Source organism: Arachis ipaensis, chromosome B01 (assembly GCF_000816755.2).
Source record: "Arachis ipaensis cultivar K30076 chromosome B01, Araip1.1, whole genome shotgun sequence".
Lineage (NCBI taxonomy): Eukaryota > Viridiplantae > Streptophyta > Magnoliopsida > Fabales > Fabaceae > Arachis > Arachis ipaensis.
Window position 1 is genome coordinate 132325731 of NC_029785.2, and position 10266 is coordinate 132335996.

Genomic DNA, 10266 nt, shown 5'->3' on the forward strand with positions numbered 1-10266 from the left:
ATTAGGATTTGTATAATATATATATATATATATATATATATTAGTCATTTTTTATAATAGAAATATTATAATTTTTTATAAAAAAAATATTAATTTAGATCGGTTCAAGATTTAGTTCATTGATTTTATTAGAATCTTGAGGAACAAGATTGAAGAAAGTGCATATGAATGTTAGAGAATGAGAGAAGAAGGTAAACTTGATGGATTGAATATTAGAGAATGAATATTAGAAAATTCTGTTTTTTCAAAGAGTAAAGTTATGATATATATCATATACACAAGCCATAGTAGAAAGACTAATCTACCCTATAACTAATCATAATAGAATAGAAAATTACTTTATAACTTAGCTAATACTCTAATACCCCCCTCAAACTGAGGTACTTGATCTGTCATGTACTTTCAGTTTGGTTCTAAATTTCTGAAATGCTGGCAAGGAGAGAGGTTTAGTTAGAGTATCTGCTATCTGATCTGTTGAAGATATATGCACGATAAAAAGTTCTCTGCGGTTGACTAAATCCTTGATAAAGTGTAAGTCTAGCTCCAAGTGCTTGCACCTACTATGAAGGACAGGATTAGCAGCTAATACGCAAGTGGACTGGTTATCGCAGTAGATGGTAGGTGAGATTTTTTGAGGAATGTGCAGCTCCTCGAGCAACTATCGAAGAGACATAATTTCAGTTTGTGCAGCAGCTATAGATCTGTATTCTGCTTCAGTACTGCTTCTACTGAGTTTGGTTTGTTTATTACTTTTCCAAGACACCAGATTGTTGCCAAGATACACACAAAAGCCTGTAATAGATTTTCTGTCATCTAAGTCACCACCCCAATCAGAATCTGCAAAGAAAAGTAAGCGAAAATCAGTAGACTTTGTGAAGAATAAGTCATGATTCAAAGTTCCTCTCAAATATCTCAAAATTCTTTTCACACACTTCCAATGGTGTAATGTAGGTTGGTGCATATATTGAGATACTTTATTAACCGAGTATGATAAATCTGGCCTAGTAAGAGTTAAATATTGTAAGCCACCTACGATTGACCTATATAGTTTTGGATTATCAAAGAATTCTGAGTCATTAGCAGACATCTTAAGACTAGATATCATAGGAGTAGGCATGGGACTTGAGTCCTCCATAGCTGATCTTTTTAACAACTCTGATGCATATTTAGATTGAGTAATTAACAAATTTTCTTGTGGTAAATAATTTGCTTCTAGGCCCAAGAAAAAGCTGAATTGTCCCAAATCTTTCAACGAAAAAATTTTATTGAGATCAGATATGAGAGTATTAATTTCATTCATATTATTACCAGTTACGATAATATCATCAACATACACAATTAAGTAAACAACAGAAGAGGAAGTATATTTAATAAACAAAGAAATATCAGATTTAGCATTCTTAAATCCAAATTTGGCTAAGGTTTTGGCCAAGGTATTGAACCAAGCTCGTGGAGCTTGCTTCAAACCATAGAGAGCCTTGTTTAGACAGCAAACTAAGGATGAATTTGAATGAGAGTAACCTGGTGGTTGGGCCATATAGACAGTTTCTTCTAGTTTACCATTGAGAAACGCATTATTAAAGTCAAATTGTCGTAATGGCCAGCCTAAAGAGACAGCAATACTAAAAATAACCCGAACTGTACTAGGCCTCACAACCGGGCTATAAACCTACTCATAATCTATTCCCTCTGTTTGATGAAAGTCCTTGCCAACTAGCCTAGCTTTGTATCTTAGAATGTTTCCAAATTGATCTTTTTTAATGGCAAAAACCCATTTGCTTCCTATGATGGTAGCATTTGGGGGTGGTTCTTTAAGAGTCCATGTTTGACACTTCATAAGTGCTTGAAATTTAATGTCCATGGCTTATTTTTAGTGTGGAGAGGCTAGAGCTTGAGCTACAGTCTTAGGGATGTTGTGTATCAAATCAGTGGTTGTAGGTTTGGAAGTAGTTGTGGTAGCTAAAGCTCTAAGTTTAGTAATTCCAGATTTTAATAGAGTTACCATGGCATGAGTGTTATTGGGTGGGGATGGAGTCAGAGAGATAGGGGGTAAGACAATATCAATGTCCCCAATTGGTATAGATGAATCTGATGTACTAAATGCTGAATGTGGAGTTGTGTTGATGGATAAAGTGTTTGATGTAGATGTAGGAGTGGATGGACAAGTGTTAGGTTGTTCTAAATGAGGGGGTTGGCCGAGAGATTGATGAGACGATGTACTAGTTGAAGGGAAAAGAGGGAAGGAGGCTGTATTAGGTGGTGGAGTGATATAAAAAATAGGATTCTCAGCCAATGCTACAGATTCAGACTTATTGGAAGAGGAATCAGACTTAGAAAACATAATACTATAGGAAAACACAGATTCATTAAAATTAACATGTCTTGCTTGGTATATTTTTTTCATTTTTTGCCATACACCTATAGCCTTTGTGATTAGCATCATACCCTAAAAACAAACATTGTTCTGATTTATATGCAAACTTTACCTTATTATACGGTCTTAAGAAAGGGTAACATGCACAACCAAAAATTTTAAAGAAATTATAGTATGGTTTTTTATTAAACAGCATCTCAAAAGGACTTCTATCTTGCAATACCTTCGTAGGGAGTCTATTGATGATATAAGCTGCACTAATGAAGGCATCTTTCCAAAAATTCATGAGTAAGGAAGCTGTGGCAAGTAAAGAGAGGCCCATCTCTTTGATATGCCTATGTTTTCTTTCCACACTTCTTTGTTGATGATGTGTGTAACCACAAAACTGTCTGTGCAAAATGCCTTCTGATGCCAAGAATAAAGTAAAATCTTTTGAAAGAAATTTCATACCTTTATCCGATTGTATTGCTTTGATTTTGTGACCACTTTGCTTCTCCATAAAAGCTTTATAAGTTTGAAATGCAACGAATGCTTGTGATTTGTTAGTTAGCAAATAAAGACAAGTATATTTTGTATATGCATCAACAAAACATATATAGTATCGAAATTTATTTCTAGAGTTCATGGGGGCTGGTCCCCAAATGTCTACAAAAACAAGTTGTAAGGGCTGTGTATAGCAAGTTTCAGAGACAGGAAAATGTAAGCGATGCATCTTTGTCATAGAACATATTTCACATACATGTTGAAATTTAGTAGCAGAACCAGAAAAATTATAAGTTTGATTAAGAACAGTCTGAATAGCACTATGACCTAACCTCTTGTGCCATAATTGCACATCTTTATTTTTATTTGCCAGAGAATTAAAGGCCGGATCCAAACACGAGTCTAATACATGTGAATTACTAAAATCAGAAATAGGCACAGTGTTGATTACAGTGGATTTAGTTTGAGGCTGCTGAAAAGTAGCATTATTACAAACAATTTCAGAACTAGTAGTCCAAGATCTTGGGATCCTAAGGTTATCTAAGGTATAAATTCCATCCCTAGCATTGCCTTGTAGGAGTAGGTTCTTGGTATCCTGGTCATGAATTAGGCAAAAATCAGGCCAGAATTTAAAATAAACATGGTTATCAAAGGCAAATTTTGAAACACTTCATAGATTCTGCGTAATTTGAGGAACATGAAGAAGATCATTCAGAGAATAAGCAATGTTAGTGGAAGCGTCAAAAAGAATAGAGGAACTTGAAGAAGAGATCGGTATACCTGCCCCATTACCTACATAAAGCTGGTCTAAATCAAGATTTGTGGAAGAGGCAGTGAGTAAATTGTTGGAGTTTGGGGTAATGTGGTGACTTGCTCCTGAATCCGGGAACCAATAAGCTTCACTAACGGATGATGGTGTAGAAATATAAGCTCTTGGTTGATGAAAGGTGGAAGACGGAGGTGGTGGCTGGGAATTTCCATACGGTATCTGAAGTTGATTAGAGGAATTAGCCATATTTGGTTGAAAAGATGTATCAAATCGATGATAGCAATTCCACACCACATGGCCAGAACGACCGCATAGTTGACATTGGGGTCTTTGATTCGTGAATCCAAACCTCCCACCTCCTCGAAAGCCTCTTCCACTTCTACCTCTTCTTGCTCCTCCTCCTCTGTTGAAGTTGAAGGGTTGAGTGAAGTTGGCCATCGGCATAGCTATTCCAGGATTCTTGTGTCTGTCAAGCATATTTTCAAATGCTAAAAAGAAAGATTCAGCCTCTACAACCTTGAAGGAGCCCAATCTTAACATTACCGAAGCGCTGTAGACAGTGTACTCATCTAGGAGACCATCAAGAATAGCTTGAATGTGGTCATCCTCATGAACATGATAGCCAATTGTAAATAGAGAATCTAGTAGTTTTTGAATTTGAGCAAGATAATCAGGTACGGTGCCCGTCTTCTTCACGGACTTGAACTGCGATTTGAGGCTTTGAATGCGAGCTAAGGATGCGGCGGTGAAGTAATCATCAATCTTTTCCCAAACCAGATGAAATCTGGTGAGATATATGACCTTGCTTTTGAAGTTAGTGGTCATGGATGCCACGATCCAAGTAGTGAGGGTTAGGTCTCGGAGACGCCATTTCTTGAAGTCCGCCGATTCGGTAGCGATTTTCTTTGCTGTAACAAATTGAAGAGGAATCTTCGCTGGGTTTAAGTGATCTTCCAAATCGAGACTCTGGATGGTGAGTAACGCGAGATACCTCCAGGTTGAATAGTTGTCTTCATTCAATTTGTCAGCTATGACAGTGAGGGGTTTTTTAGTGGTGGAGTCGTTGAGCTCGATTTCCATGGTGAAACGAAAAAATATTTCAAGAACCTAAGCTCTTGATACCATATTAGAATCTTGAGGAACAAGATTGAAGAAAGTGCAGATGAATGTTAGAGAATGAGAGAAGAAGGTAAACTTGATGGATTGAATATTAGAGAATGAATATTAGAAAACTCTGTTTTTCCAAAGAGTAAAGTTATGATATATATCATATATACACAAGCCATAGTAGAGAGACTAATCTACCCTCTAACTAATCATAATATAATAGAAAATTACTTTACTAACTTAGCTAATACTCTAATAGTTTTTTGACCAAATTAATTTGTCTGATCTAATTTCGACAAAAAATAACACAGTTTGATTAGTTATATGTATTAAATTTTAATTACTAAAAAATATCTTTTAAAAAAAATATTTTAAACGTTTTTGTCTGAATAACTCCCAACAATAAAAAATGTCACTTAATCTTATCATCTCTCTTTGTTAATTAAAAATTATATATTGATATTATATTTAAATTACTTTGAATTTTAAAGTTTCTCACCGTTAAAATTAATAATAATATCGAATTCGTGAATATCCGCTCAACCCCTATTTGATACAGGGCAAGTAATTACTCGATCCGGTGCAGAACAGGTTCTAATCGGAATAAAGTCTTTAATAAACGGGATAGAATCAGGTCAAATTTAGGGTATTCCTTAGATAAAACAATTACATCAATCCTAATAAATGGATAATGTATAAATAGTTATATTTTCTTCTAAAAATGAGTTATATTTTGTTTTTAAAAAATATAGAGAGTTGAGGTTAGTACTTACAAAACTGTTTTAACACTTAAGTCAATAAGTTGAATATGTTTTTATGAGTTATATTTTTTGACAATTTTTTATAGTGTTTCTTGTAAATGATGAGTTACTACCCCTTTTCAATCTTCACTACTTATCTAGAAATGAATAATCATAATCAAAGTGATAAATTAATATATACATCGATCACATTAACATGATCGATACAGAAGGGCGTGGCGTCTATACATTTTGATCTAACTTGAAATGCCACCGCATTCTGCATCTGGTTTTGCGTTCAATACTTCCCTATAATTTATTTCATCAAGTATGCGTAAACATTCAATGTTAACGGAACAGAACGCTTTCTTTGAATTTCAATGCTTTCGAAATAGCAATGTTTGACAATGAGTCAGCACGTTCATAACTTCACATTCACATACACACCATCCCATCCTCATTTCCCATTACCCCATTCTATGCCTATAAATACAACCCACTCCTCTCTTCATCAACCACACACTACAAACCTAACCTCACTTCTTAGTTCTTACCATCTACTTCTCATTCCTTCTCTTAGCTTCTTAATTCACAATCATGGCCGTCTTCACTTTCGAGGATGAAATCACCTCCACCCTGCCCCCCGCCAAGCTTTACAATGCGATGAAGGATGCCGACTCCCTCACCCCTAAGATTATTGATGACGTCAAGAGTGTTGAAATCATGGAGGGAAACGGTGGTCCTGGAACCATCAAGAAACTCACCATTGTCGAAGGTCAGTGACTATTCAATTCAGTAGACATACTATATATCTGATAATTATGTGTTGTGAATTGTAATAATAATAATGATATATATATGCAGATGGAGAAACCAAGTTTATCTTGCACAAAGTGGAGGCAATAGATGAGGCTAACTATGCATACAACTACAGCGTGGTTGGAGGAGTGGCTCTGCCTCCCACGGCGGAGAAGATAACATTTGAGACAAAGCTGGTAGAAGGACCCAACGGAGGATCCATAGGGAAGCTGAGTGTGAAGTTCCACTCCAAAGGAGATGCGAAGCCAGAGGAGGAAGACATGAAGAAGGGTAAGGCCAAGGGCGAAGCTCTCTTCAAGGCAATTGAGGGTTACGTTTTGGCCAACCCTGCTCAATATTAGAACACTTTGCTCCATCTTCATATGCACTTGTTTTCTTTTGAGCATGTTTGTGTGTGCCCATGCTTCAAGTAATTGGTTTTTTTCCATGTAATAAGAAAAATAAGTGTTACTTTTCTTTGTTTTTTTGCTGTAGCTTTGTCTGGGCTTCATATCAATCAAATTTAATATCAAAGAAATTTGAATGATTATTATACCATCTAAATATCTTTTTACTCGGTAGCTTATTTGCTCAAAAGTCATATTTTATCCCATTTTATATCAATAGTTTATATTTAGATTTTACAATCAAAGTATAGAATTAATTAGCATAGTTATCAAACTCGGTTCTACTTGAATAAAAAATTATAAATCCAAAGTAGTGTTATACAAGGTTGCGAGAACCAGACCGGTTATCGAACCGGTCGAATTACTGGTTCAATGGTTCAATGGTTCAACTGGGGTTGAACCGTGGTTGAACCGGTTTAATTAAATATAGAGTAAAATCATAAAAAATTCAATACATAATTTTAAAAATTTAAATTCAATCATTTCTAAACTAATAAAATTCAAAATTTAACAATTTCACAAAATAAATTATTCATAATTTATCATTAAAAGTCACCATCACTTCACAAAATTAAAGCATTCTGTCTATGAAATTACCTAATTTGCCGGTTAACTGCCGGTTTGATCGGTTTTTTAACCGGTTCTTTGCCATCCGGTTTTTTAGATTACCCGGATCGGCTAAGTAACTGGTTTCCGATTTTTCCGATTGAACCGGTCGGTCCGGTTCAATTTTCAGAACCATGGTGTTATATATGTATTATAATCTGTCCACAGGTGACACTAGTAATAATAACGATGATGATGTGATCGGTTTTCCATTTTTTTTCTGTTAAATTGATATATCAAATTAAAGTGGTCCATCAACGTTGAATTCAAAATATTATCAAATCCACATTGTACAAGTCATGGCATTAAGATCAAATTGTGTGCGAAAAATGCTAGGGACAGTAATTTTGGTGTTTTGTAACTATCAATTGGCCATCAATAATATTTTTAAAGATGTGAGATTACATCTAATGGTGGGAGATCACTCACTTTTATTTTAATAATTAGGTGTTAGCCAAAAAAATACAAAAATTACTAGTTCTTAGACTTTTCGATTGTGCGCCCTCAGATCCTTAAAACGGAGTCTACCTCTCGCTTTAGTCTTTCTTAAGGTCTCTCAATTGATCCAAGTCATTCTCCTTTTTAATCTTCCACAAAAATAGAATAAAAAATAGTAAAGACTAACTCTTAAATTTAAAAAAATTATTTCTTACTAAAATTCATCCTCTCCATCCTAAACCATAAAAAGTACCACTTAATTTTATTATCTCTCTTTATTAATTAAGAATTATATATATATTGCTATTATTTTTAAATTACTTTAAATTCCAAGGTTCTTGATAGTTGTGCATTAAACAAAATTACGTGATTTTTTTCTTAAAAAGATGGATGAACATTAATTATATAAGAAAAGAACATAAGAAAAACAATATGGCAGACCATATTGATATAGCAATATTTAAATAGAATAAAACATGATCGGTGATTATAATGCGGTTAAATCCAAAGTACATCTTAGATAAAACAACCACATCAATACTATAAGTCGATAATGAATAAATAATTTATCGCCTTCATTATAATTATTAATTTCTAGATAAATAACTGAAGATTGAAAAAGGGTAAACTCATAATTTATAAGAAAAAACTCAAAAATAGAAAGGAGATCTATTTTTAATTCCATTCATTATAACTCAAAAAAAAATTCAATTTAAAGGTTGTAGTAGGCTTAGAGAAGGGGATTGAATTTATGCCTATTTTTTATGTTACTGGATTAATCCGTTACAGCAAACTTTTAATTCTGATTCTGTTTGAACTCAGCAGCAAAAAATTTATGAGACAATTTATTTTTGTCTCATGAGTATCAAAAAACAGAACAGAGCAGAAAAGAGAAGAGCTAACACCATCATGCATCCTGGTTCGGTTGCTTTGTGCTATGCAACCTACATCCAGTCTCCACCACAACAGTGGTGGAATTTTTACTGTAGTTAAAGTATTACATACACCAATTCTACAGGATTGACACAATCCATTCACCCTCAAGTTCTAACCTAACTTGACTTTGGCTATGCTAATACTTAACTCTTCACTCTTAGTGATAACCTAACTAAGGGATACCTCACAGGTATAAGAAACAAGACAAAGACTTACCTAAAAAAATCTGAAATAACTTTAGAATTTTTTCTCAAGTGTATCACTCAATCTCTTTCCACTCATTGGCTTTTACTTGACCTCTCTCAATATGCCTTTTCACTCTAGAAATTACAGAAAGATAAACATTGAAAAGTAAATTACAATCTGTAAAACATGAAGGAGATGGACTCTTCAATAGCCTATTTGTTGTGTGATAAACCAGATTTGCATGTCTCTGATTCAGTTCTTTTTTCTTGGCGGAATGCTTCTTTGAAAGAAAACATTGTCCAAGTAGATGAACTTCTTCAGAGAGCTTCTTTGCAGAACAAAACCTCAATACTCTGGGTTATCTCCCATTATTTTCTGAATGAAAAAAAATCTTCTTTTATCTCCTTGCATATTGCTGGGTTGCTCTCCCTAGGTCAACTTCTTGAGGCTTGTGCTTCACTAACCCACCATCTCACTTTTTCCCATTAATCCTCAGAATAGAAACTTTGGTTCTGACCTTCTTTTGTTGACCGAAAACCATAGGAAAGCATAAAACATATATCCTCAATGGTAAACCCAGATCTTGGCCATTGAGAAGATACTTGGTCCCTAAGACTCACTTGTGACCGTAGATACACAGCAGTGAAGAACAAACAACATCTTTTTCATGTATCCCATTTCGGACTGAGCAGAGAGTTGGGAAGAGGAGAAGAAAATATGATGCATGCATAAGAAATTGGGTTACCTTTTAGCTCTGTCTTAGCTTGATGTGGTTTGAAATGGTTGATTAGATATCTGTCTTTCAAGCTTAATCTTTCTCTTTCTTGCTTTTTTGGTGATTAGCTTAGGGAAGAAGCTCTCTCTATTTCTTCTGTGATTTCTGACCAAGAGGAAAAAAGTGAACGTTGATTTGGTGAAAAACAAGTGAGAGGAAATTATTTGTTATCGGGTTTGGATCTGATCATTTCATTTGGCCCGTCTTAATTTTTCAGTTTTGTTTCTTTTTTGGGTTTCGTTTGTATTATTAGCCTACCGACCTTGTTTTAATTTCATCCAATTAGACTGTTGTATTGATTTGTGGCCTGCAATACTTAATTACAAATAATTAACATTAGTTAGATAAATGCCCAAAAATAGTATTTATCATCATCAATTAATTTAGTTAATTTTTTAACTCAATACAATTTACTGACTTAAGTGTTACAATAGTTTTATAAGTACCTACTTCAACTCTCTGTATTTGATAAAAACAAAATATAACTCATTTCCAAAAGAAAAAAAAAATAATAAGCTAAATTTTCTTACAGTCAAGAATCAAGATATACATCGATCACACGATGAATACAAGAACAGAACAAATATTAAATTTGTTCCAAATATTAATCTTTTTTCTTTCTAACATTGAAGACTTTTATCTTTTAT

General features: G+C 34.1%; 1 protein-coding gene across 1 annotated transcript; it reads left to right on the plus strand.

The window, feature by feature from the left end:
* Positions 5972–6754, plus strand: LOC107639514 (pathogenesis-related protein 2-like). The gene is made up of 2 exons (XM_016343036.2): positions 5972–6248; positions 6338–6754. Exons 1-2 carry the CDS (start codon positions 6071–6073, stop codon positions 6631–6633), a joined length of 474 nt encoding a protein of 157 aa, XP_016198522.1. The 5' UTR covers positions 5972–6070; the 3' UTR covers positions 6634–6754.